The sequence below is a fragment of the Microtus oregoni genome, unplaced genomic scaffold, assembly GCF_018167655.1.
Source record: "Microtus oregoni isolate MIOR12 unplaced genomic scaffold, Mior012 000000F_ref0000247, whole genome shotgun sequence".
Taxonomy (NCBI): Eukaryota; Metazoa; Chordata; class Mammalia; order Rodentia; family Cricetidae; genus Microtus; species Microtus oregoni.
In genome coordinates this window covers 92364853-92392843 of record NW_024543059.1, presented here as the reverse complement: position 1 = coordinate 92392843, position 27991 = coordinate 92364853, and the positions used below count along the sequence as shown (strand labels likewise).

The following is a 27991-nucleotide window of genomic DNA, read 5'->3' as shown; positions in this document are numbered from 1 at the left end:
TCTTTCTTTGGGAGTTAGTTGGTAGTCCCAAAAAAATTCCAACAAACCAGGAGATTGACTAAGGTTTAGGAACCTCTTCCCCACCTTCTAAAGAGGCCTCATTCCTCAGCTGGTTCCTTCCTTCTCCCAGACAACTTCCTGCATCAGAAACTCTGCAAAGGGTGCCTTGTCGACCTGCACTGGGAGTCCCCGAGGCTGAACATCTCCCCACCTCTTCTGTCCCTGTCTCATTAGGCAGGACAGAAGGAAGGAAGGGCTGGGAAACAGCTGGAATCTTCTCAGTTCATTTATTGGGTAAACAAGCAGGAGGCCCAATTCGGAGGCTGTTGACTGACTGGGCCAGGGGAGATTTGGGGGAGGTGCTGAACACGTGCCAGTTCCCAGGGCCTTGTGTATCAAACCTGGCAGAGCACAAGGTAGAAGGTGTATTTGGCACAAAGACCTTTGTTCTGCTGATTAAACATTTGCTTAACCTGACACCCCAGGTCTGTTTTAGCAGAAATGGCCCAGCTGTTTACACACAGACCACTGAGAAAATGCCTTTCATAAATGATTAACTCGAATGCTGAGACAGACCTCGCTTTTCTAGCTCAAGTCTAGGAAACCAAAGGGTTTAAGTTGGGCATTAGTCAAGTGTGAAAAAGTCACCTACATGTTTGGTCGGCTGAGGGAGTGCGCGTGGCTTGAGGGGACTGTTCCTGGGGAAGATGCAAGAAGGCCTTTACCTCCGGGCCGGGGTCCTCCTTCTGTGCCTCCCTTCTCCTGCCAATATTTTCACTCCACTTCCAGTACGGTGTTCTCCCTGGGACCCATTTCCTCAGCAGACACAGGACCCAAGGTACATTAAGGCTCAGCTCCTACCAGCTCAGACTCTTGGTGGGCCCTTCTGCCTCTGGGAACTCACCTCTCATTTGTAAATGGGGAGCTCACTCCCATGTTAGGCTCTGAGTAATAAATGAGATAAAGTCGCATTGAATGTGAACTTCTATACACGTGACCTATTATTGTAAGCTGCGGTGAGAACATTTTCATATTAGAAGAGGTGGGAATATGGACAGGCCTTCATGAAGCATGAATTAATAAGGTTAGTGCTCAGGGGTCAAGGCGAACAGGAGATCACCACACTGACCACCTGAGTCTGATTCCTGAGATCCATATAGCAGGAGAGGACTGGCTCCTTCCTGAAAGTTGTTCTCTGACCTCCACATGTGTGCAGCGGCATGCACACATGTTCATGCACATGCCTCCCCCCATGAGATAGATAGATAGATAGATAGATAGATAGATAGATAGATCAGTGCTTAGGGTTAGAACTCAGTAGAGGAGGGCTTGCCTAGTATGTACACTGTTCTGAGTTCTATCCCCAACATTACAAGAAAAAAATTTTGAAAAATAGCAATTAGACAGCAGTCAGGAGGCAGAGGCAGGCAGATCATTGTGAGTTCGAGGTCAGCCTGGTCTGCAGAGTGAGTTTCACAACAGCCAAGGCTACACAGAGACATCCTGTCTTGAAAAACTAAAAGACAAAATAGCAATTACAAACTGCTAGGCCCATTTCTAGATCCTTCTCTGTATTAGCCAGTCCCCACACTGTCACCATGAGGTAGATACAATCACTGTCACTTCTGTTTTAGAGATAAAGAAATGGAGGCACCGTTGCTTCTTGGGCTTCCACTAGAAATGTATATAGAAACTGCAGCAAAGACAAGCGACAGGCCCTAAGTGTTGGGTAAAGAAGAATTGCTGTGATTTGTTTGATAAAGAGCTGAATGGTCAGTTGCTAGGCAGGAGAGCATAGGCGGGCTTTCCAGGGAGAGAGAGGAAAAGGAGGAGGAATTTAGACGCACAAGATTTGCAAGTGAGATGCAGAGAGAGCGGGATGTGCAGTACAGACAGAGATGAGGTAACAAGCCATGCGGCAGAATGTAGATTTAAAAATATTGGTTAATTTAAGCTATAAGAACTAGCAAGACTAAGGTAAAGCCAAGCGTTCCTAATTAATAATAAGTCTCCTTATAATAATAATAGGTCTCCTAATAATAAGTCTCCTATTTTTGGGCTGGTGGTCCTGACGAGAAAGTACTACCGCACCTAGGTGAGTGGTGAAGCTGAGATTTGAACCCAGCAAGTGTGTTCTGGAGACCCTGCCCTTAAACCTTATGGGCTTCAATTAGAAAATGGACTGCTAGCATTTAACATAGCACAAAGGAGTTGACCGGAGCTATCATGCTAAATTACCCCATGAACCTTCTAGTTTCACCTATGTTTCCACCCCAAATATCTTGTCCCCATGAAACTGCAGATTCATCTCGTAAGATCCCAGCTGGCAAAGAAGAGCTTTAAGAATTCAGCTCCTTGATTAACAATTTCACGACAATGCTTGGACAGAAATCAGCCTATACAGCATTGGCCAAAACACAGTTTTTCTACAACTACCTTGTCATTCAAACCATTGCACAATTGCTGAGTTAGAAACCGAGCCAATGAGAGACCAACAAAGACACCATTGATAGAGGTGGAGAAGGGAAGAGGAATAAAAATTAAAGTGGAAAAACAGGAATTTAGATGTTTGGCTAGAAACTTCCTCCCAGATCTAAACTTTCTTGTCTGACTGAAAAACTACACAACATTTGGCAAGATCTGTGCAGAAAAATAGGGCTCTTGTATCAGGAGCATAACAGCAAGCGAGCCACAGGTCAGCCCGTCCTGGGCTAACAACCACACATCTTACCACCTGAGTGACACATGGGGGGGGGGATTATTATGTGGGGAGGAGAAGCTATGCAAATGGGTCGTGTGCTGTAGAAGAAGGGGAAGAAAGAGTCCTAATGAGGGTTCCTAGGGGAAAGAGCAGACCAGACCCCTTCCCCTTCCTTCTTGTTTCATAGCCAATTCTGGAGTTTAGACCTGGTGTCCATCACTGGGCTGCGTAAGCAGAGTGCTCTTTGGTGCTAGTACCTACTTTACAACAGTGTTTTGACATATTCTTACATGACCAGGTCTTGTCTTTTCCTTCTCTTAAAAAAAAAGATTAAGTTAAAAAAGATGTGTCTTTGTGGGTTGGGATCCTGTATGTGAGCGCAGCGCTCAGGAAGACCAGGGGAGTGTATCAGATTCCTCAGAGCTGGAATCACAGGCAGTTATGAGCTGCCGTACATGGGTGTCACGGGCTCTGAAAACCTAACTCAGGTCATATGCAGGAGCAGTACCCTCTTTGAACCATTGAGCCGTCTCTCCAGCCCCAGGTCCTCTTTCTTCAAATCAGGATGTTTTTGGAGGCTTCTCTCCCCACTTTCCTTTAGAGCATTGAGATTTGTCTCAACAAAACAAAAGAAACAAGAGAAAAAGTCTGCCTTGTGTTCAGTGGATATCACTTCGACTGGCCAAAGATCCCAACTTCTTTCTTCAACCTTTGTTGCCAAATTGTGATGACTGTGGCCTGGTTTGATCACTCCACAAGGTAGGCATGTATTGAAATATCACACTGTACTGCACGCATACTGTTAATCCCAAAGACTCAAGGAGAGAGACCAACATCCCATCACCATGGCCAAATTAATTAAAGCAAGCTTTTTAAAATTTGGGCACATGGGTTCTCTCTCTCTGAGGCGGGGTTCAAGAAGTCAGCATTGAACATGGGCAGGATAATGGTTATAGCTCAGGAGCAGGGGTTTTCAGATGGAGGATTTGGCAGGCAAATAGGCAGAGTTACAGAAGCAGACTATAACAAGGCGGTCATAACAACAGGTGGTCATAATAACCCTTTGATCAAAGGTAGGCTTGCAAGGTGGTCTGATGACTTTTGAAACAAAGATGTGGTTGTCATTTCCTGGATGAGGCAGTACAGAACCATTGTAGTTAAGGTTACAGGTGGGACATAGCTCAGTCTTTGAGAAACAGCAATTTAATCATCAACAGGAATGAACCTAGTTTACCTTTACTATAAGATGACTTCCAAGTCCAAGATGGAAGCAGGCTGGTTCATTGATACATATGTAAATATGTAATTACTGCTTACCATCAAAAATAAAAATTGAATAGCTTTTTTTATATATGGTGACATTTGCCTATAATCTCAATACTTGGGAGGTAAAAGCAGAGGGAGCAGAAATTCAAAGGCAAGCCGGGCGGTTGGTGGCTCACGCCTTTAATCCCAGCACTCGGGAGGCAGAGGCAGGCAGATCTCTGGGAGTTTGAGGCCAGCCTGGTCTACAAGAGCTAGTTCCAGGACCGGCACCAAAAGCTACAGAGAAACCCTGTCTCGAAAAACAAAACAAAACAAAACAAAAAAAAAGAAATTCAAAGGCAAGCTGGGCCTGGTGGCACACATCTTTAATACCTGCACTCAGGAGGTAGATGCAGGTGGGTCTCTGTATGTTTGAGGCCAGCATGGTCTACAAAGTGAGTGCCAGGCAGCTCCTGTCTCAAAAAAAAAAAAAAAAAAAAAAAGGAAAAGAAAAAGAAAAAAAGAAGGAAATTCAAAGCTAATCTCTGCTACATACTGAGGTTTGAGATTAAAGCCAGTTTGGGCTAAACAGATCCTATCTTTCATGTGGGACTCTCCTCTGTATTCTGTGATTACCATTAATGAATAAAGAAACTGCTTTGGACCTACAGCAAGGCAGAGCAGAGCTAGGCAGGGAAAACTAAACTGAATGCTGGGAGAAAGAAGGCAGAGTAGAGAGATGCCATATAGCCACCAGAGGGGGAAAGATGTGAGCTGTCAGGTGGAACCTTGCCGGTAGGCCATAACCCTCATGGTAAAATATAAAATGATGGAAATGGGTTAGTTCTAGGTGTAAGAGCTAGTTAGCAATACACTTAAGCTATTGGCCAAACAGTATTGCAAATAATAAAGCTTCTGTGTGATTATTTCGGGAGTCTGGGAGGCCATGAAATGAACAGTGGCCTCCAACAACATATCTTAATACCCCTTTCCCTACCAAAGCAAGCAAGAAAACAACAACAACAAAAATCAACAAAGAATTATTGTCTTCAGTAATAGGCCAACAGGATGTGTCTCCTGCTTTCCTTTGCATGTTCACTGGTACCCACTCCTCCTCCATATCCTGCTCCCCCAAACATCACCTGAGTATTTGTCAGGATCACATGGATGGCAAGAAGTTTCTCCTTTATTGGAGTAAGAGTTGACTGGACAAAGCTTGCAGAAAGAGGAGCCCTGTTTGGAGGCGTATGTGCCAGGCTTGCAGGGGAAACATTCCGAAGTGTAAGCCACCCCTGGGGAGAAAGAATGGCATAGAAAATCAAGATTGATCCCAGACACCAAGGCCCTGGGGACCAATGCCCACCCTCACCTAGAAGCCAAGAGTCCAGGAAGCCAGCAGCAGATCCCAGATCTGAGCCTTTTCTCTGTACCTGTTATGGCAATGTTTCTCACAAGCACAGGCTTGGACACTTTGGACCACACTGAGAAAGCTGTGGTTCTCCAATAGAGGACATTATTGCCTCTGTTTAGCTCAACCTTTAAAAAAAAAGACATAAGGTAGGTGTTAAAAAAAAGACAGGCATTGCTAATTTACCTCACTGGTCCCTCGCTGATTAAGCAGAGCCTACTCTGACCCTTTCCTTCCTCTTCCTCAGCATGGCCTCTTGAGGCTTTGTCTTTCTAACCCTCTCCCACACTTCTCTGGTCCTCCACACATGGTCCTTGCATCATATATACTACAAGCATTTCTTATTGGACCAGAGGGATTGACAGTAAGGGAGACTGGCATTCGATCATTCTCTGGTTTTACAGAAAACCCAGCCCCAACGCTGGCTCCTGGGATGAAGCCACAGGAGCAAACTGGCCACCATATAGCCTAATCCATCAACCACGAGGAGAGGACTCCTCCCTCCATGGGCGCTGGAGCAGAAGCTTCCCTTTAGGGCCCTTGGCCCCTCCTCCGGGACCGTGAGGGCCGCTGGTGTGGTACTCACACTGTGGAATTCCCATCCTTTCTCCGTAGTTTTCATCCACCTGGAGTCATCAGCATTGGGCTGGCACTGGTCATTCTGGACCTGAGGCAGAAGGGGTTTGGGATGAGAGGCTCAGCCTCCTGAGGAGATGAGGACCTCACTCCCTGCTTCCTGATGTTCTACAACACTGATCTCGTGAGAGAGGGGCTGCCAGTTCCCAAACCGAGAACAGATAAGTAAGCTACACTCAGCAATGTCTGAACATTGACCCCAGAGAAAGAATTTCCAATTCAGCCACTTGCATGTCATAACAAGGGTGAACAGGATGGAACGTCTAGGAAATCCACAGGCTCTGTCCTCACCATCTGCGTCCTTTGCCTTGTGCCTTTTCTCCTCAGCTCCCCAGGCCTCAGCCCATTTTGCTCACAGCTTTCTCTAGAGTGAAAACCAAAACACTTCCCCCAACACGGCTATAATTGTGATTGATTCCTATAAATTAATCTGAACCTCAGAGGTTCCTGACCTCTCTGTAAACCCCTCCTCCCTTTCCCCAGGCTAGGCACTTACAAAAAACTCAAAGATGATGCTGGAGTCTGGGTAGTAGTATTCAAAGTTAACTGTGCCAGACTGCTTTAGGTTGACGGCGTACATCAGAGTGGCTGTGCATTCGTCTGTGTTGGAAGCGATGTAGTCTCCTCGGGGAACCCACTTGGACCTGGGAAAGAACAGAGACAGAGAGTTATGGCAACAGCACATCCCACAAGGCTTTGTGCCATGCTTTACGTTCCATGTTCTCCTGTTAGGGATTCTGGGGATTTTCAGACTCAGGAGTTCTAGGACAGGCTCTGAAGCAGCACAGAAAAAAACTCTTTCCCGAAAAACAAAAATAAACAAAAACCAAAACAATAACAACAAAACCAAGTCAGTCGACACTCCAGCCTGGATGGAGGAGGGTGAAGCATTTGAAGCTCTACCCTTAGCTAAGGGGCTACGGGAGGGGGTCATTTTTCTTTATGGGTATAGCCTCTGGTAAGTCGCCTCTGATCCATAAATAGCATCTCATGCCTGCACATGCATGCAGCTCTAATGAACAAGGTTCCAAAGGGAAAGGGAGGGGCTCAAGGGGTAGGCATGTTTCCTGAAGCTTCTTTGTGACCTGGTCCTTTTCTGGCCACAATTTAATTCTTCACTTCCCTGTCTTCCTGGCTGCCCGGTGGATTCTGAGCGGACAGAAGCCAACCTTGTCTTGCATGATAAAGTCCCTCAGTCTCCTGGTACCAGGGACCTCAGGAGAGCAAACAAATAATGTGAGAAAAGGGTAAACCGAGGCAGCTCTGCTGCTTCTGTTTTGCCTGAGTCTAGTTCAAGGCTCCCAGCTGCCTAACAAGAGCCTTTAGGAGAATTTTAAGTCAGTGCCCAGGGTCCACCTGTGCCTGCCCAAGCCTTACAAACTCAACAGTTGGGGTTTTGTTTCATTGTTTTGTTTTGCTTTGTTTCTCTGTGTAGCCTTGACTGACCTGGAGGAACTCACTCTATAGACCAGGCCAGCCTCGAACTCAGAGATCCGCCTGCCTCTGCTTCCTGAGTGCTGGGATTAAAGGTGTGCACCATGACTGCCCAGTAACAGTCGGTATTATTATCAAAATGGAAAGAAACCAAATTCTTCCAAAATGACCCAGCTAACTTAACAGTGTTGATTCTCTTGAAGAAAGAGACGTTTAATGCTGATGTACTCCACGGTATCAGCTACAAATAACTCTCGAGGTTTGATGCAATTAAAATGAAGCCCTAAGTGGGGTACATCTGCAAAATGCATCACGGTTCCGGTGTTTGATAGTGTTGCCCCTGGTGAACTTTATCTTCAATAACAACAACATGTTTGGTTGGTTTCTATTGTCAGAGGCATTGCTCTAGACGCTTCTCCTCGACCCCTCGATCAGTGCTGGGGATCTGAGATTGGTTCCGAGGCCTTGAATGTGCTGGAGTGTGCACTACCACTGAGTTACACATTCTAAGCCTTCGTTTTCTTCCTAAGCTTATTTTAGGTGGATTTATTCTTATTTTGCGTGCATGGGTGTTTTGCCTGCATGTACCACATGCGTGCCTGGTGCCCACAGAGATCAGAGAGGGCACTGGATTCCCTAGAACTAGAATTACAGATGGTTGTGAGCCACCATGTGGGCACTGAGAATCTAACCAACCCAGTCTTCTGGAAGAGCAGTCAGTGCTCTTAAGTACTGAGCCTCCATCTCTCCAGCCCACCTTTGTTTCATTAAGACAAAGATATGCAATGTAGCCCAGGCCTGGAGCTCTCTGTCTTCCTACCCCGATGTCCCAAGTGCGGGGCTCAGAGGTATATTCCAGAACACCTGGTGTCTTAGTTAAGGATTCCATTGCTGTGAAGAGACACCATGACTACGGCAACTCTTGTAAAGGAAAACATCTAACTTGAGCTGGTTTACAGTGTCAGAGGTTTAGTTCTTTCTCAGTGTGGCAAGAAGTATGTCTGCATGGTGCTGGAGAAGGAGCTGAGAGTTTTATATACTGATTCACAGGTAGTAGAAGGAGGCTGCATCCCACGCTGGGCTTAGCTGGAGCATAGAAGACCTCAAAGCCCACTCCCTCCAACCAGGCCACACCTCCTAATAGTGCCACTCCCTATGGACCACGCAATCAAACACATGAGTCTATTGGGGCCATTCCTATTCAAACCAACACACCCGGGCTACAACTTTTACATATATATATATATATATATATATATATATATCTTGTTTAATCACTATTACATTATTTAAGAATAGCCCTATTAGCTGGGCATGGTGATGCAGGCCTTTAATCCCAGAACTTGGGAGGCAGAGGTAGGCGAATCTCTGAGTTCAAGGCCAGCCTAAACTACAGTGTAAGTTCCAGGACAGCCAGGGTGACACAGAGAAAACTTCTCTTGAAAAACACCACCACCAACAACAACAACAAGGACAGCACTATTTTTAGCACCAACTTTTGTTTTTGAGAAAGTCTCACTGTGTATCCCTGGTCTGCCTGGCACTACTGTGGAAACCAGTCAGTCCTTGAACTCAGTCCTTGAACTGCCTCTGCCTCTTGAGTCCTGTGATTAAAGGTGTGTACCACTGCACCGGGCTTTCCACCATTTTTAAGAAGAGGAGACTGAGCATAAGATTAGACTAACCATAGGCCAGTCAGGTGTGATCTGCCTGCGTTTTTAGTGGTCACTGTGTTTAATGTCGACGTCTACTTTTCTTTCATTCTTGTTGACGGTTACTTGGCTGCTGCTCCTTCCCATCCACTCACACCCAACACCAAACCCCACACTGTGCTGATGGCCAACTTGACAAACATAATACAGAATCACCTGGAAAAGACTCAGTTCTGCCCACATACATATTAGCACACTGTGTGTGTAGTGCCCATGGAAGCCAGAAGACACTTGTGAGCTCTCGTGTGGGTGCTAGGAACCGAACCCAGGCCCTTTGCAAGGACAGCAAGTGCTCTTAACCACTGAGCCACCTCTCCAGCTCCAAGTCTTCATGAGGAAGTATCTAGATCAGGTTGATCCTCGGGCACGTCTGTGGGGGATGACTGCTTATTAATGTAGGAGGACCAGATCGCTGTGAGCAGCGCTGCTCCCTAGGCGGTGGCCCTGTGCTGTGTAAGAGAGCCAAAACCTAGCGAAGCGTGAGCAAGCATGTGTTTGTTTCTCGCTGTTCTTGGCTATGAAAGTGGCAAGACTAGCTGTTTCAAGTTCCTATCACCTTGCTTCTCAGTGACAGACAGTAGCCTGGAGCTGGAAATAGAAATAAACATGTCTCCCCCGATCAAGTTGCCTTCTTTCGGGGCATTTTTAACACAACAACAGAATTGAACTAGATTAAACTCTGATTCCCTCTAGGGACCTCAGTGTCTGACGGCAGACTGTTTCCCATGCCCTGGACCTGGGACCTACTCCCAAGATCCATGGGTGACTCTTAAAACCTTGGGGGTCCTGACAGACATGGAGACTGTACAGTTTGTCCTCTTCCCCATGGTTAGTTCTGTGTTACTTTTGTGGAAAATGATGTGTTAGGTGCTGGAGACACGGCCGGTGCTCTCCTGCTTAGGGCTTCTATTCTGTTCCTAGTTGAGGGAACAGAAACTTAACGAATACGATTAATCACATAGGAATAACTGTGCTGAGCATGGTAACAAGAATGACAAGGTGCCAGCGCAGGCTCCAAAGCTACAGAAAATCCTTGTCTCGAAAAACAAACAAAACAACAACAACAACAAAAAGACAAGGTGACACCAGAGTCTGTTTTAGGAGGCTCCTGGTGCAGGGATGGTTTCTTTGAGGACTTGACTTTTACTCTGAGACGTGAGAGCCAAGTAAGAGCCAGGGACAGGCCTGTGGAAGGGCTACTCTAAGGTTTCAGGAGGAAAGCATCCGGCCAGCTGGTGTGGCTGCGGCATGGCAGCAGCAGGGGAGATGTTTGGGAGATGCAGGCAAAATGGGCAGAGAACAGAGGAGAACAGCAGCTTCCCCGGGCTGTGGGAAAGGACTGGATCTCATCCCAAGAGCAATGGGTGCTCAACCCAGCATTCTGAGCAAGAAACCCTTGTGTTTAGATGAGTATTCATCCTGCTGGCTGCTGGGTGGAGTCATGACCATGGCCTGGAGGAGGCAGAAGAGCAGCTGGGAGGTTGCAAGGTGGACTGGGCAGGGGGTGCTGGTCCAGCTGAACAGGAAGTAACGGGACAGCATACCAGAAAGCCAGAGCCAGGTTCATACTATCAGCTCAATTGCTGACTTTTAAAATCTCTCCAGATGGCCATTTCTAATGAGGAGACATCCTCTCTCCCTCCTAGGGATGTCTCTGGATGCCTTAAGAGATCCAGGCTCCATGATGGTCTGTGCCTTGAATACAGGAGCTGTTATTAACCTACGCACATCCTGCCTCAGTGAGAGATAATGGTTTCCACCGCTCTCACTTCGGTCCCCAGGGAGGAGGAACCTTCCCTCTTCCTAGGTTGGGAAGTGATGGAGCGGATAGATGGATGATCTGCAACTTGTCCAGCCCTGGTCAAACGACGTTTGATATTAGGGCTTACACAGGACGGGCGCCAGATCGTTTTAACCCACGCAGTCCCTCCTTTCTCGCTTGCATCTTTTCTAGCTCTATATCTGCCCCCCACCAAGCTATCGCGATAGTGATTGTGATATGTAAACTTGAACTCTAATGTCAAAATTGGATGACTTGCTGGGCATGGTGGCACACGCCTTTAATCCTAGCACTTGGGAGGGAGGCAGAGGCAGGTGGATCACTGTGAGTTTCCAGGCCCACCTGGTCTAAATAATGAGTTCCAGGCCAGTCAAGATTTTAGAGAGACACTTTCTCAATAAAAACAAACAAATAAATAAAATGCAATTGGATGATTAAATGGTGTGGTTCAAACATTGGTCCTCCTGAGAGATTTAAGCACAGGAATGGGAGTTAGCATGGGTGAGGCCCCAGGTTCAACTCCCCAGGTTCAGCACCATAAAAACAAACTTTGAAAAGAGAAATTCAAGCCGGGTAGTGGTGGCGCACGCCTTTAATCCCAGCACTTGGGAGGCAGAGGCAAGCAGATCTCTGTGAGTTCGAGGTCAGCCTGGTCTACAAGAGCTAGTTCCAGGACAGGCTCCAAAGCTACAGAGAAACCCTGTCTCGAAAAACCAAAAAAAAAAAAAAGAGAGAGAGAGAGAGAGAGAGAGAGAGAGAGAGATTCAAGTGTAACACAATTCTTTGGTCCTTTTAGTGCATTTATGTAGTGATATTTTGCTTTTATGTTTTAACAAATAAAGCTTGCCTGAAGATCAGAGTACAGAGCTAAGCCACTAGAGACCAGGGAGTGGAGGCTCACACCTTTAACCCCAGGACTCTGGGGACAGAAGCAGAGGGATCTCTGTTAGTTCAAGACCACCCTGGGCTACATGAGATTGAATCTGTCTAAAAGAGAAACAGAGCTCGTGCAAAGATGATCCCAGCACTTGGGATCCCATGCCTTTAATCCTGGCACTAGGGAGGTGGAGACAGGAGTGATATGGCTGGGCAGAGAGAGGAATATAAGGCAGGAGGAGACAGGAATTGTGCAGTCTGAGGTTTGGTGGAGACAGACACTGTCTGGAGATGCAGTCTGAGGACAGGATTGCCCCTTCAGACTGAGCATTGATAGAGTTCTTTTACAGACCTCTCTGGTGGCTGGCTGCTCTGCTTCTCTCATCTTCAGCATTAACCCCTATATCTGACCCTGGGTTTTTATTATTAAGACCAATTAGAATTCATGCTACGCATTTACTTGCTTCGGTATAAAGAGAACATTTGCTTTCCTGACATACATATTGTCAGAACTGCTTTATGTAACTTTTTATCCTAATGTTTTCCTCCCTGGAACCCACCACCACCTGGCACACAGTCATGTGATTTGAAGGCGGCAGTGTGGAGCGGGAGAAACTTGGGACTGTGTCTGCGATCAGTCCCACCAGTTTTGAGCTAGGAAATTAAGATGGAATGCTTAACCTCACTGGGCCTCCAGCTTTTCACTGCAGAATGGAAGTCACAACGCCAGTTTCCCTGGGCTCCTGAGTAGGTTCAAGAAAAACCTATGTAGGACATCCAGCACAGGGCCGAGTCCCTAAAGGGCACATCTGGAATACAATGCTCAGCTGTCTAGCCCTGACTCCAGTCGGGAGGGGGCACTGAGCTTTTCAACGACTGGCAAAGATCTCCTTCTGAGCTGGGGATTCCTAGCTACTGCGATGTGGTGGGTCAAATGAGACCGGCCGTGATAGTCTCATATAATTGAATCCTTGGTCCCTAGTTGGTGGAACTCTTTTGAGAAGGATTGGGCCATGTGGCCTTGTTGGGAGAGGTTTCAAAAGCCCATGAGAGGTCCAGTCTTGTGCTTGTGGATTAGATGTAAGATCTCAGCTACAGCTCCGGGGCCACGCTTTCCTGCCTGCTGCGTGGACTCACCCTCCAAAACTGTAAGCCAGCTCCCAATTAAAGGCTTTCTTTTATAGGTTGCCTTGGTCATGGTGTCTCCTCACAGCAATAGAACAGTGACTAAGACATGGGTCTCAAGGGTGTTAGAGACTCTCATTCATGATCCCTCCAAATCCACAACATGTCATACACAGCCAGTTTTAGACATTTGGCACCAAAGCCAGCAAGACAACCAATGCTTCGTACATTGTGTTCTAATCCCGTTCATGAAATTTATTTACTGACTCAAGATTCCACAGAGAAAATCCAATTGGCTTTTTTTTTTTTTTTTTTTTTTTTTTTTTTGGTTTTTCGAGACAGGGTTTCTCTGTGGTTTTGGAGCCTGTCCTGGAACTAGCTCTTGTAGACCAGGCTGGTCTCGAACTCACAGAGATCCGCCTGCCTCTGCCTCCCAAGTGCTGGGATTAAAGGCGTGCGCCACCACCGCCCGGCTTTGGCTTTTGTTTTAAACCTGCTGGTCTATTATACACTTGTTGTTCCTCATCCACCTGCCCCTATTTCTTTAGGTGTGTCTCTCACAGATGTCAGTGGTAAGCTTAGGTTAGAATGGGTCAAAGGAGCGGTCACACCCATGAGTCCCCCCTCCCGTGCCCACCCCCAGGGAGTGAGGTGTTCTCCCACCTGCCTCAGGAGCAGCACACAACAGTGCCCAGGATGCCCTGCAGCCCCTTCCCCAGGAGACTTGGGTGCTGGCTCCCAGACTCACGAAGTGCAGTTCTCTGTGGACTCAGTGATGGTGTCATCGACTTCCAGGTTGGCCGAGAGGCTGGCAAAGCCATGAGGCAGTTCATCCCACTCATCAAACCGGATGCCAGTGCCGAGGGAGTAGCGGCCCTCTGCGCAGGGCTTGCAGGACTGGTCCTTCATATCCAAAAACTCTCCGGCATTGCAAGAGAAAGCTGGAAAGTAGGGCAGGGACAAGGGAGGGGTGCTGAGGTCACTGTGGTCTCTGGAGGAGGGATGGGGCTGGAGGCAAGCTAGAGCCAGGACCACTGAAACCTAGGGCTAAGGGACATCTTGTGTGATGGTATTTATATGGAAAACCACACGAGTAAAGTCATAGGGACATAAGGCAGATTTGTGGTTACCACGGAGACTGAGGAGAGACTGTTGCTAAGAACTTTCTTTTTGGTCTCTAAATGCCCCAAAATGTGAGTGGTTAAGAGTTGCCAGGAACAGCTGGGCAGTGATGGCGCACGCCTTTAATCCCAGCACTTGAGAGGCAGAGGTAGGTGGATCTCTGAGTTCTAAGACAGTCAAAGAAATCCTGTCTCAAAAAACAAAACAAAACAAAAATAAGTGTTGCTGCAAAGATTCTAGCGGCCCTGAAATTTGCCAGATAAAGGGTGGGATTTATGGTCAGTAAGAGGAGGTATTGTAAGTTGAAGATCAGCCTTGTCCGCATAGCAAGTTCTAGGGCAGCCAAGGCTACTCAGAGGGCCTTTCTCAATTAAGAAAAATAAAACAACCTAGCCAAAGTAGTTGCGTCTCAATAAAGCCAACATTTTAAAAAAGAAAAAAGTATTTTAAAGTCAGGCAAGGTGGTGACTCACCAGCATTCCTACCACTTGGGAAGGGAAGGTAGGAGTTCAAGGTCAGCCTCATTTATATGAGACCTGTGGAAAGAAAGAAGAAAGGAAGGAACGGAAGGTAGGGAGGGGGGAGGGAGGGAAGGAAGGAAGGAAGGAAGGAAGGAGGAAGGAAAGAAGGAAGGAAGGAAGGAGAGTGGAAGGAGAGAGGGAGGGAAGGAGGGAGGGAGGAATGAAGGGAAGGAGGGAGGATTGAAGGGAAAGAGGGAGGGAGGGAGAAAGGAAGGAAGGAAGGAAGGACGAGATACTGGGCTAAACTGAGGTGGGAATTGAAAGTCCTTTATCTCCTTTGCAACTTTTTCAATGATCTCTCATCTCTAGTTCCTGGAATTTATTGTTATGCCATTTGCATTCCTAGAAGAAGAGGACACAGGGGATAGAAAGCTGTGAGGACTGAGTCACAAAGTTGGGATGGGAGCTGCAGTCACCACCCTTCTGGTCACACTGCAAGGTTCTGGCTCCCTGAAGTGATGCCCAGTGTATTTAAAAAAAACAACAACAAAAAAAAAAAAAACCCAAAAAACCAGTATCTGCACAAGCTCGTTTCTTCGACTTCCTTTTCAAAAACAAAAGCAAATTGCAATATTCCCTAAAGACTGCTGAGGCTGGGAGGTGCAGATCAGAGAGAAATGTACAGACAGGCAGAAAGGAAAAATGAAGGGTGTGGGGGGGGAGGGGGTGTGAGTGTGTGTGAGTGTGTGTGTGTGCATGTGTGTGAGTGTGTGTGCATGTGTGTGTGAGTGTATGTGTGTGTGTTTGCGTGTGTGTGCGCATGTGTGTGTGCGTGTGTGAGTGTGTGTGCATGTGTGTGTGCGTGTGTGCATGTGTGTGAGTGTGTGTGTGTGAGAGAGTGTGCATGTATGTGTGAGAGTGTGTGTGAGTGTGAGAGTGTGTGTGTGTATGTGTGTGAGAGTGTGTGTGCATGTGTGTGTGCGTGTGCATGTGTGTGTGCGCATGTGTGAGTGTGCATGTGTGTGTGAGTGTGCATGTGTGTGTGCGTGTGCATGTGTGTGTGCGTGTGCATGTGTGTGTGCGCATGTGTGAGTGTGCATGTGTGTGTGAGTGTGCATGTGTGTGTGAGTGTGCATGTGTGTGAGTGTGTGTGCGTGTGTGAGTGTGTGTGCATGTGTGTGTGCGCATGTTTGAGTGTGCATGTGTGTGTGAGTGTGCATGTGTGTGAGAGAGAGTGTGTGCATGTATGTGTGAGAGTGTGTGAGTGTGAGAGTGTGTGTGTGTATGTGTGTGAGAGAGTGTGTGTGAGTGTGTGTGCATGTGTGTGTGCATGTGTGTGTGCGCATGTGTGAGTGTGCATGTGTGTGTGAGTGTGCATGTGTGTGTGAGTGTGCATGTGTGTGAGTGTGCATGTGTGTGAGTGTGTGTGAGTGTGTGTGCGTGTGTGTGTGTGCATGTGTGTGTGAGTGTGCATGTGTGTGTGAGTGCATGTGTGTGAGTGTGTGTGCGTGTGTGTGCATGTGTGTGCGCGCATGTTTGAGTGTGCATGTGTGTGTGAGTGTGCATGTGTGTGAGAGAGAGTGTGTGCATGTATGTGTGAGAGTGTGTGAGTGTGAGAGTGTGTGTGTGTATGTGTGTGAGAGAGTGTGTGTGAGTGTGTGTGCATGTGTGTGTGCATGTGTGTGTGCGCATGTGTGAGTGTGCATGTGTGTGTGAGTGTGCATGTGTGTGTGAGTGTGCATGTGTGTGTGAGTGTGCATGTGTGTGAGTGTGCATGTGTGTGAGTGTGTGTGAGTGTGTGTGCGTGTGTGTGTGTGTATGTGTGTGCATGTGTGTGTGCGCATGTGTGAGTGTGCATGTGTGTGTGCGCATGTGTGAGTGTGCATGTGTGTATGTGCATGTGTGTGAGTGTGTGAATGTGTGTGAGTGTGTGTGCATGTGCGTGTGTGTGTGTGAGTGTGTGCATGTGTGTGCATGTGTGTGCGTGTGTGAGTGGCAGGCATCTAGAATTGTTTATATTGTTCTCATTGGATCTAAATTGAAAAATAAAAGCAAATTCAGATACTCAGGTTGAATCTATTAAATAACATTTCTTTCTTTTTGTTCTTTTGTTTTGTGGGTTTTTTTTTGGTTTTGATTTTAGGTTTTTTTGAGACAAGGTCTCTCTCTATAGTCCTGGCTGTCCTGGAGCTCACTATGTAGACCAGGCTGGCCTCTAACTTACAGAGATCCACCTGCCTCTACCTCCTAAGAGCTGGGCTTAAAGGCCTTTGCCACCACACCTGGCGAAATAAAATTTCTGCACCGCGTTCCAGAAGGGTTGGCGGTGGACGAAAGATCTGGCATCTGTCCCATTAAGAACAGCCTGGCATGGAAGGCTAGGGGCTAAGGATCGGGGAGACCCTGGGACAGGAAGGGTGCTTACAGCACTCGGTGCCCTTGACGGGGTCGGGGAGGCTGGTGCACAGGCCCGGGGTGTGTGGCACGGCGACCCTCCACCTGGAACCCGTGCTGTCGCAGGCGGTGTATTCATAGTGGTACTCTGACTGCAAGGGAGACAGGGGCAGGCAGAAGGTCCATCATCAGTGCTTAGTCATTGACAGTTCCTGCCCGCTGTGGGGCTACCAACACCCTTCACTACCGTAACGGCCCAAGGATTCTGGCAAGGAGCAAGTCATCATGGTACCCAAAGATTAAAAAGCCCCTAGAAGAACTACAATAATTTGAATCATTTTTTTTCCCCATCTGGCTGTGGTTTAGTCCCTTAGAAGTACGTTTGTATGTGATTCTCTTTGCTGCTGTATATATATAACATCCTGTGGAGGGGAGGGATGGCGTAACTAAAGAACAGACTAAGGCTGGCCAAGTAACCCAGCTCAGGGAGTGCTTGTATTGCATGCTCGATGCCCTCAGTTCGAGGGTTACAAGTTCAAGGTCAGCCCCGGCTATGCAAGACTGTCCAAAAAACAAAACAGACAACAACAAACTGCCAAAAATAGGCGTTTTTCTTGCCCAGACAGAAGAATTTAAGGACAAGAACATTCTAAATGGAGAGGCTGGCCCATCAAAAAGCAAACAAACCAACAAAAAACAAAGCAATCGTCACACAAAGCTTTATTTCTAGCTCTCCTTCTGCTCGAAAGATCAAAAGGAGTCTGAAAACTCGCATTGCGTTGTATAAATATCATCTTTAGCCCAGCAGGTGATGTGCTGCCGTTTCTCTCTCTCTCTCTCTCTCTCTCTCTCTCTCTCTCTCTCTCACACACACACACACACACACACACACACACACATAGACACACATACACATACATATACACACATACATACACATACACACATGTACACACATGCACAGACACACATACACATATGTGCACACACACAGATACACACACATGTCCACACTTCCCCGCACCAGGGCACTTGCTGTCCAGCTGCTTTCCCTGAAGTGGAACCCGGAAACAGAAGCACGGCCCACAAACCAAGCATGTAGTCCAACAACAAGAAGCCCTACTCAAGCGATTGTGACGAGCAGGAGCTCAGCACTCAGCGCTCAGTTCTGGTCCTTCAAGCCTTCCTTTGAGCCACAGAACTGATTGCTTTTGTTCTGAGAAGTGTTTCGCGGTCCTGTTTGTTTTTGTTCTGCCAAGTATTTCATGGCCCAAGCATATAATTGATTGTTACTGTATCTACAACCAAAGCAGAATGAATGTCCCCCTCGCAGCCACACTGAAGCATGATCCGACAGCATGCAAGGAGCTGGGGCTGATCACGAGACAGGCTGAAGTCTGCTAATCGAGCCTATCAGAGCTTTACTTTGGTAAAACGCACACTGTGCTATCTATCCTGAGATACGTGACTTTCCCACTTAGCATCTATAAAATCCAAGCGTTGAGACGGCGAGGAAGCCCTGTGTTGTATCTTAACTGTCTCAGAAGCAGCAGTATCTCAGGGTTGCTGGAATATGGTGAACTCAGTGCTTCCAGTCCTGGGACTCCAGAAACTTAGTAGGTAAGAAGAACGATTGTAGCCTACGTCCTTTTTTTTTCTTCCTTTGTAAATATTTGCCAAATACATTTTGTCAGCCCAGCACACACAAGTCCAAGCTGGACCAGCGAGACTTGGGTGGTAACCTGAACTCAACACTTCCAGAAGAAGATGCAGAACAGAAGGTCAGCGAATTGTAACCTTAGTGTTTGTTTTCTCTGTTTGTTTGGGGTAGGGTCTCACACTGCCCAGGCTGGGTTTGGAACTGGGTGTGTGTGGAGTTTATTTTTGTCTGTATGAGAGCTCTGCTTGTCTGTCTGTCTGTTCACCACGCACATGCTTCATACCCATAGAGCTCAAAAGAAGGCATCAGGTCCTCTGGAATCAGCCTCAGAGATAGGTGTGAGCCTGAGAATTGAACCTGGGTCCTCCAACAGAGCAGCAAGTGCTCTTAACTGATGAACCATCTCTCCCGCCCTGAACTTTCTTTTTAAAAATTATATATAATTTGTTGTGTGCATGTATGTGTGTGCACGCGCGTGTGTTTGCATGTGCGTGTGCCTGCGTGCGTGTGTGTATGTGTGTGCATGCGTGTGTGCGTGCGTCCATGTGTGTCTGTGTGTGCGTGCGTGCATATGTGTCTGTGTGTGTGTGCGCGCGTGCATGCATGCATGAGCGGTTGCATGTGCTATGGGGTACATGTAGAAGCCAAAGGACAACTTGAAAAACTCAAGTTCTATTCTTCCCCCATGTGGGTCTGTTTTAGTTAGGGTTACAATTAATGTCCTAAAACACCATGACCCAAGCAGCTTGGGGAGGAAAGGGTTTGTTTAGATCACACTTCTATCTTACTGTTAATCATTGAAGAAGTCAGGACAGGAACTCAAACATGGCAGGAACCTGGAGGCAGGAGCTGATGCTGACGCCCTGGAGGGGTGCTGCTTGCTGGCTTGCTCACCATGGTTTGGTCAGCCTGATTTCTTATAGAATCCAGGACCACCAGCCCAGGGGGGCACCACCCACCATGGGCTCAGCCCTCCCCCTCAGTCACTAATCAAGAAAATGCCCTCTAGGCTTGCCTACAACCTGGTCTTATGGAGGCGGTTTCCTAATTGAGGTTCCCTGCTCTCGTAGGACTTTAGCTTGTGCCAAGCTGACATGAAAGTACGAAGCACAGGGTCCCAGGGATCGAACTCAGGTCGTCAGGCTTGGCAGCAGGTGGCACCTGGTGGCCCTACCCTTGGATTCTTTGCATAGCCAAAGATATCCACAAATTCCCAGATCTCCCTGCCTTCACCGCTCAGATGTTGAGATTTACAGATGTGCACCTCACCCGTCTTCTGGAGCTGAATTTTATACCAGAATGTATGGCTTTGGATTTTAATGTCAGTTTCACCAAGGAGAGAAAGCCTGTCAGGACGGTGAGGTTTTTTGTGCCCAAGGTTACTATCTCTCTGGGCCCTTTTTTCTTCATGGTTTTAGCTGTTTCCTTGTCTCAGAGATAAATATCCTGTCATGGGGGGGGGGAGGGGTAATAGGCCAGCTAAACATAACGTGATTTTAGTTCTAAAAAGGATACTTTCAAAGGGTCTTGTTGCAAGAATAAGGGTTAAGGGAAACCCACAGTATGCATATTCAATAGAGATTTGGCAGCGCGAGGCAGAAGGGATTCTATCTGTGAACCCACTGGTCCTGGCTGTTTGTGTAGCCGGCACAATTCCCTAGGAGGCAGACTGCGCAGACGCTGTTTTCTTCATTGTCAAGTTGAAATGGCGGGATAAAATGGCTAGCTTGTCCAAGGTCACAGAACCTGTAAGTCACAACCTGAGCTGGAACTCAGACTGTCCCAGAAGGAATCCTCTCCCACTTTTATAGGCCTGATAAAACATAAACACACACCGGGCCAACTTTCACAGCCAAGTCTAAAAGTTAAATAAGATGCTACCAGTCATCCATGGAAGCCGAGCTAGGTTTGTTTTTGAGGCCCGAGAGCTGGTGTTAAAGTAGCCCATCTACTCAAACAGATCATTTTAATTCGTTCTAATTGCGTTTGACCTTCTGAAAGCGCACGGGCCAAATCCGTCCCTTTGCACGGGCTTTCATTTGCTCTCTCCAGGTGCTGGGAGGCTAAGAGATTTTCTGGAAGAATGGCAGTTCTGAGTCTTCAAAAATTTCCCTTTTAATATGTGTTAATTTTTTTCATGCCATTCGTGGGGAGAGTTGCAGCGTCCAGAGACAGCAGCCCTGCTGCAGCGTCCGGAGTTGGCAGCTCTGCTGCAGCTTTGCAGACTGAACTGCGCTTTAAGATCACGTGGTGAAAGAGGCGCTCAGGCGGAGCTAGAGCAGGGAGTACCTGGTGTGTGTCCTCCGTTCTGCTCAGTGTCCTGTGGGTACGTCAGCTCCCTGTGGTGTTAGTGACTTTTCTCATTGTTTTGGCCAAACAACCGATGAGAAGCAATTTAAGGGAGCAAGAGCTGATTTGGGGGCTGGAGAGATGGCTCAATGGTTATGAGCACTGTCTGCTCTTCCAAAGGTCCTGAGTTCAATTCCCAGCAACCACATGATGGCTCACAACCATCTGTAATGAGATCTGGTGCCTTCCTCTGGCATGCGGGCATACATGGAGGCAGAATGTTGTATACATAATAAATAAATCTTTTTTTTTTTTTAAAAAAAGAGCTGATTTGGGTTTGTGTCCGGGGTTATGTAGTCCACTTTGGCGGGGGAGATGTGGCAGTGGGGAAGTGAGACGGTTTGCTCCCATTTCAGTGGGCTAGAAAGTGGAGGAAAGGGAATGCCACCCCTCGTCTGGGTTGGTTTCTCCTTTCCCTTATTCGGTCAATGACCCCAGCCCACGGACTAATGATGTCACATTCCGCGTGGGTACTCCCTTCAGCTCATCCTCTCTAGATGTTTCTTCACAGACACACCATTCGAGGGTGTGCCTCGCTAATGTCCTGGGCATTTCTCTTTTAGATTTTTAAAATATTATGTGCATAACTGTTTTGTCTTCTTGCACGTCTGCACCACATGCAAGCCTGTGCCCAAAGAAGTGAGACAAAGACCTCAGTTTCCCTGGGACTGCAGTTCATGTGGGGACTGGGAATCGAACCCAGGACTCCTGGGAGAGCACAAGAGCTCTTTTTTTTTTTTTTTTTTTGGTTTTTCAAGACAGGGTTTCTCTGTGGTTTTGGACCCTGTCCTGGAACTAGCTCTTGTAGACCAGGCTGGCCTCGAACGCACAGAGATCTGCCTGCCTCTGCCTCCCGAGTCCTGGGATTAAAGGCGTGCGCCACCATCGCCCAGCTCAACAAGAGCTCTTAACTGCTGAACCGTCCCTCCAACCCCACATCCTAGGCATTCCTTAATTCCATCAATTTGACATGGTTCACCACTGAACCAACAATATCTCAATGATCTAGTCATCTGCTTTTGAAAGTGTACAGTCAGCAGACTTCACAGATTAACACAGGACACACACACAGTAATCTGCCCAGCACACAATGTCTTCCTCCTTCCACACACAGGTATGACACATGTCTAAACTTCAGTGTCAGGCACGACAGGGATTGGTTATTCCCTGTTCTTTGAGAATTAATGAAAGCATTTAGAAATGAGGGTGGGGACCTTTAATCAATCCATGCCTCATCCCCCACCACCCAGCCAAGTAATGCTCCTGGGCCCTCAAAAAAGAAGAGAGGAGACCCTTCAAGCAGGAATCCATGTTGCCTAACTGTCATGTTGGACTGTCTGTTGGGTTGTACTGATCTCCAGCTTTAGAATTTCGCCACATAACATCTTTAGGTCTTGTCCAGGTATCAGATGCACTGACAAAAGAAAACATTGACAGGTCAGGATGGTATTTGGACGGGAATCTGTCCTCCCTGAGCTAGAGATGCCACTCAGTTGGTAACAGTTTTTGCTCTGGGATCCATCCCCAGTACAGCGTATACTGAGTGTGGTGATAAAAGTCTGTAATTCCAGAACTTGGGATGCAGAGACGGAAGGAGCATAAATTCAAGGTCATCCTCAGCTACATAGGGAATCTGAGGCTAGCCTGAGCTACACGAGACTCTAATGCAAACTAACAAAATCGGAAACCCGTTCTTTCCATCTTCCCCTTTTCCTTCTCTCCTTTCACAAGGATCATTAAGTTGGCACATGATGTTTCAGAGACTGTTGGCGATCTACAGATTGCATCCTTGCATGGTTGACATCCACCGCAAGAGCTAGGGAAGTAGATGCTGAAGAGCTGGTGACAGAAAGGTATGGTCCACAGTGCAGGCAGTGGGGGGCCCATAAGAGATCTGGTCTCTTTGGGCTGCCTTAATTAAGAGATAATCCTACTACCCCACTGCCGTTTCAGGATGCTCAGCTTCTCTAAGCCTCAATTACTTCGTGGAAAAACAAGGAGAAATGACCTGGCGGGTAAGAGCACTAGTTTCTTCCTGCTCTTCCACAGGATCTGGGTGTGATCCCCAGCACCCAGATGCAGCTTGCAGCCATCATAACTCCAGCTCTAGAGGCTCAGGTCCCTTGCTCTGGTCTCCCCAGGCATCAGGCACAAAAGTGGTACAAAATAGGGGCTGGAGAGATGCTCTTCCAAAGGTCCTGAGTTCAATTCCCAGCAACCACATGGTGGCTCACAACCATCTGTAATGGGGTCTGGTGTCCTCTTCTGGCCTGCAGGCATACACACAGACAGAATATTGTATACATAATAAATAAATAAATATTTTTTAAAAAGTGGCACAAAACACCCGTGCACATAAATAAACTAATGGCTAAGATGGCAAGCTTGGTTATGTGTGAAACTAAATGGTTACACTGCTTTAAAATTACATTAAATAATTAATTTATTTGTGTGTCCAGTATGCACACATGTTAGAGGCCAGAGGACGGCTTTCCTACCACCACGTGGGTCCCAGGGATTGAACTCACGTCCTCGGGTTTGGCTGAAGGTACCTTTACCTGCTGAGCCAACTCACCAACCCTGTGCTGTAATTAAAGTGGGAAAAAATGTTATGACTGTGTGTGGTAGCACAAACCTGTAATCTCAACCCTCAGGAAGCTGAGGCGAAAGGACTGCAAATTCAAGACCGGTCTAAGCTATATGTTTTCAGAATTAAATTTCAAAAGCGTTATGCTGTCTATCCTGGAGAACATACCCAGACTCTTGAGTTATTCTGTCAAATAGGCCTTCCCATGGAAACCTGATTTCCTACAAGTCTAAATTCAAGAGACAGCTCCAATTGTTTTAGGGGAAAAATGTATTTTCAATTACCATTCAGTTGGCTGAACTAAAAAAGACACCAAGATTAAGCAGCGGAAGACAGCATCATGGCGTCCTACTGGCCGATCCCCTGTCTCAGGGTCTCCCTGAGGCTTACCCAATAGCTCTTCACAGATTCTTAAAGCGTTTTTGTTGCAACTGTGCAAAAAAATATTAAGTGCTAAAAAATGTTTTGTTTTCAGACGTTCTGTTCCTCCTTTACAAATAAAATATTCAAACTCTGGCAATATTGGTGATACGGAACATGCCGGGACTTCCGCATTCTAGGGAGACACTCTCAGCATTAGGAGCCTTGAAGATCTGGGATCTGAAAGAGTCCCGGTTTCCACATCTCTGTGATGTGTGCTGATGAGGACGAGGTGGGGAGGAGACAGATCATAAAATACATCCAGAAAACAAAGACACGAAACTGCCATTGCACACTCCTGTTTGCCCCCATTTTCCCAGCAGTGGCAAGCAGGCCCCCAGAGACACTTAGCTTCGCTACTAGAAATGACACCTGCAATCGCAGACTAGAGGGGACAGATGGCCGGCGGAAACACCGAAGGGACAAGACTAGGTGACCCACTGGCAGCACGGCATTCTATCCCAGCCTTCTTCCGGCCAGGGCATTCCTCCGGCCGTGCTGCCAAGGGTGTTGCTTCCAGATGGCCTGGTTTGACAGCTGAACCGAAAGCAGACAGGGGGTCTGGGGAGATAACTTAATCAGCCAAGTCTTTGGAGCGCAAGCAGGAGGACCTCAGTTTAGTCCCAACAACCCGCATCATCCAGGTATGGTGGTTTCTGCCCATCATCCCAGAACTGGGGAGCTCGAGTACAAGGGTCCCTGGGTTTTCTGGCTACTCATCTAGATGTGTCAGCGAGCTCCAGGTTCCGTGAGAGACCCTTCTCAAACAAATGAGGTGGGGACAGACCAAGGAAGACATGCCAATGTCAGTCTTTGGCTTCATCCATACACAGACATGTACACATGCGTGTGTACTTACAAGTACACACATGGTAGACAAACAGAAAAACAGGGAGATGATAGATAGAATGTAATAAAAATTTCAAAAATAGATCTGCTATAAGCCCATCAAGGAAAGAATAACTCATCCCACACCCAATTTTACTGCATTCCTTTATTTTTGGACCCTTAGGCCAAGGCTGACTTTCGATTGGTCTCAGCAAGAGAACTGACCCTGCTGGAGACCCAGAAGTAGGTCATCTGTCAACAGGCCAAGTCCCCCACAAATGTGCCCTGCCTGCGAGGTGAAAGGTGGCCTGAGAGAGAATCAGTTTTAATATTTCGCTGTATCTCTTTCCAGATTATTTTTCTGCGCATGCTGGGTGGGGCAGCTGGGGAGGTTGGTGGTGGGGCTTAAACTCAGGAGTCTTGCATATGCTCCACCTGGGAGTTGCATTTCCGGTCTTCTGTATGAAGTTTCTAAAACAAAGTGAAGGGCTGGGGCGTGGGGCTCCATGGCAGAGCAGACGCTGAGCCTGTCCAGACCTGGGTTTGTCCCTAGGATCAAGAACAGGTACAAAGAAAAGGTCGTGCACTATGCTGGTTTGGGTTGCGACTCTTTTGCTGGCTTTCAGGTCGTTTAGAATGCCTTCCCGTGCCTTTAATGATTGCGCCACGACTTCTTTAACTGTTCTTCTATTGTTGGATACTGGGTTTCATTCAAGCTTTCTCTGTTTTATATTGAACTCCAATGATGTTTCCTGTGTCTCTTGTGTTGTTTTCTTTGGGTAGATTCCCAGCAGTGGAACAATCAGGTTTTTGTTTTTTTTTTTTTTTTTTTTTGCTTTTTCGAGACAGGGTTTCTCTGTGGCTTTGGAGCCTGTCCCGGAACTAGCTCTGTAGACCAGGCTGGTCTCGAACTCACAGAGATCCACCTGCCTCTGCCTCCCGAGTGCTGGGATTAAAGGCATGCGCCACCATCGCCTGGACTGGAACAATCAGTTTTAAGACAATGGGTTTCTTTATGACTCTGGTTCAAGACTTCTCTTAGGACTGAAGAGGGAGGAGGGAGGGGGAGGGGGGAGGGAAATGGAAGGAAGGGAGGAGGTGGAAATTTTTAATAAATAGATAGATAAATAAATGAAAAGAAACATACAGGAGAGAACAAACATGCCTGGTCTTTAAAAGTTTGTTGTTGTTGTTGTTTATTGTTTTGTGAGACCGTGTCTTATGTAGCCCAGGCTAGCCTTAAACTTGTGCTGTACCTGAAGCTGTGAAAACTTAAGATTCACATTTATGTCTATAATTTTTTTTTTTTTTTTTTGGTTTTTTGAGACAGGGTTTCTCTGTGGTTTTGGAGCCTGTCCTGGAACTAGCTCTTGTAGACCAGGCTGGTCTCGAACTCACAGAGATCCGCCTGCCTCTGCCTCCCGAGTGCTGGGATTAAAGGCGTGCGCCACCACCACCCGGCTACATAATTTTTTTTTTGAAACAAGGTCTTGCTATGTAGCCTAGGCTGGCATTAAACTCATCGAATGCCTACCTCCTGCTTCCTAGAGAAAGAAATATGGATGTATGCCACCATGCCAGGTTTTTAAATATGATTTCCAAATATCAAAATAACACAGCGGGCCCTGTGTGCCCATTGTCCTGCTTTAATTTGCCCCCCCCCCTTCCTGCCGTTCTTGCTTCCCCACTTCCCATGAGCTTCTACTCCCTGCCCCCACTGGAGGCTCTCCTCGGAGCCTCCCATTCATTTACAGTAAAATGGACACACAGCTGCGACCCACACATCTCAGCCACATCATTTTAGTGGATGAATGTCATTGGATAAACCATTAACAGCTTCTGAGAGGTTGCTGGTGGACGAGGGCTAACTCCTGTCTCCCCGACCCCCAGGGAGAAGCCAGAACCAGGCAGGAGTCTGACTCCCAGTCACCCCAGGGAGCAGGCCGGCAGTGCCAGGGTTTGTCTCGGCTGGGAGGGGCGAGTCTCAAGAACAGGTTCTTAAGTGTGACTAATGCCTTGGGTTCTGGAGAAGGACACTTCCCACCCTGCCCCACGCACGCACGGGCTCACCCCCTCCTTCTCCTCTCAGAGTCCCTGAAAAGCAGTTCCTCTGGAGATAATGTCTCCTTTTGGAGATTAAGCTGTTTCAGGTGTCAAGTGCCAATGAGCTGGGGACACAGGTCAATGGGTAGAGGCTTCTTGGCTCAGAAAGCACCTCTGAGACTGGAGCAGAGCCCGTGGATTAAGGCCAGGTATGGGAAGCCTTTGGTTCCCCTCCCCCCCCCCTCCTCTGTTAGGAGGACTTGCCCTTCACTTAAAAACAGGAATAAGCTCTACTCTGCTTATTCTCTGCTCAAAGAAATGTCACAGTTTGAAACCTCAGTCCCCATTACACGAGACTTCCAGGCACAGCCCCAGCTGGATGTTTTCGTGAGCGGGCATTCTTTATTCTTTTAGCGCTGGGATTTCTCAGCTTGAGTTGTGGTGCATGCATGGGTTGAGGCTCTGGAGCGTGACACCCTTAACTCCCTCATCTGTTATAAAGTCAGTGGTGGGAGGAGCTTTCCTATTGCTCTCCAGCTTATCTAACTGGAAATGGGGGGGGGGGGCAGCCACGTCCGCTTTTGCCTCCTGCCTCCCATCCTTATCCTTTTAGGACCACTGACTGACACATCAGTCCCGGCCTTCTGGTACTCTGTCTGCTCATCAGAACAGTCCTACATAGTGTTTGATAGACAGGTGGTCTCTACATCACCTCCCTCTTTCAGACCTCAGTGTTCTAAGTATTATCTGAAGTATTGGGCTCAGAGGAATCGATTCCCAGCACCCACATGGTGCCCCAAAACCATCTATAACTTCAGTTCCGGGGGGGGGGTGTCTGATGCCCTTCTGATCTCAGAGGGTGACAGTCACAAACACTGTACACAGAAATACGTGCAGGCAAAATATTCATGTATATAAAATAAATAAAGGACTGGCCGGGCGGTGGTGGCGCACGCCTTTAATCTCAGCACTCGGGAGGCAGAGGCAGGCGGATGTCTGTGAGTTCGAGGCCAGCCTGGTCTACAAGAGCTAGTTCCAGGACAGGCACCAAAAACTACAGAGAAACCCTGTCTCGAAAAACCAAAAAAACAAAAACAAGAAAATAAAATAAAATAAATAAAGGAATAAAAAATAACAAACTTTATCCCATTTGATAAACAAATTTCCTGCAAGATAATGGTTGTTAGCTTGCGGTTTATAGACTACTTTC

The 27991-nt window shown here is 47.3% G+C and overlaps 1 protein-coding gene across 2 annotated transcripts in view; it reads right to left on the bottom strand.

The window, feature by feature from the left end:
• The window catches only part of Elapor1 (endosome-lysosome associated apoptosis and autophagy regulator 1), a 78135-nt gene that overhangs the window by 23182 nt on the left and 26962 nt on the right, over positions 1-27991 (bottom strand). For both annotated transcript variants that reach the window (XM_041652525.1, XM_041652516.1), the window contains exons 2-7: positions 16926-17046; positions 13666-13858; positions 6487-6634; positions 5941-6021; positions 5377-5482; positions 5089-5238 (exon numbers count right to left, since the gene is read on the bottom strand). In XM_041652525.1, coding sequence (XP_041508459.1) covers positions 5089-5238; positions 5377-5482; positions 5941-6021; positions 6487-6634; positions 13666-13858; positions 16926-17046 — 799 coding nt within the window. The remainder of the gene's footprint in view (positions 1-5088; positions 5239-5376; positions 5483-5940; positions 6022-6486; positions 6635-13665; positions 13859-16925; positions 17047-27991) is intronic.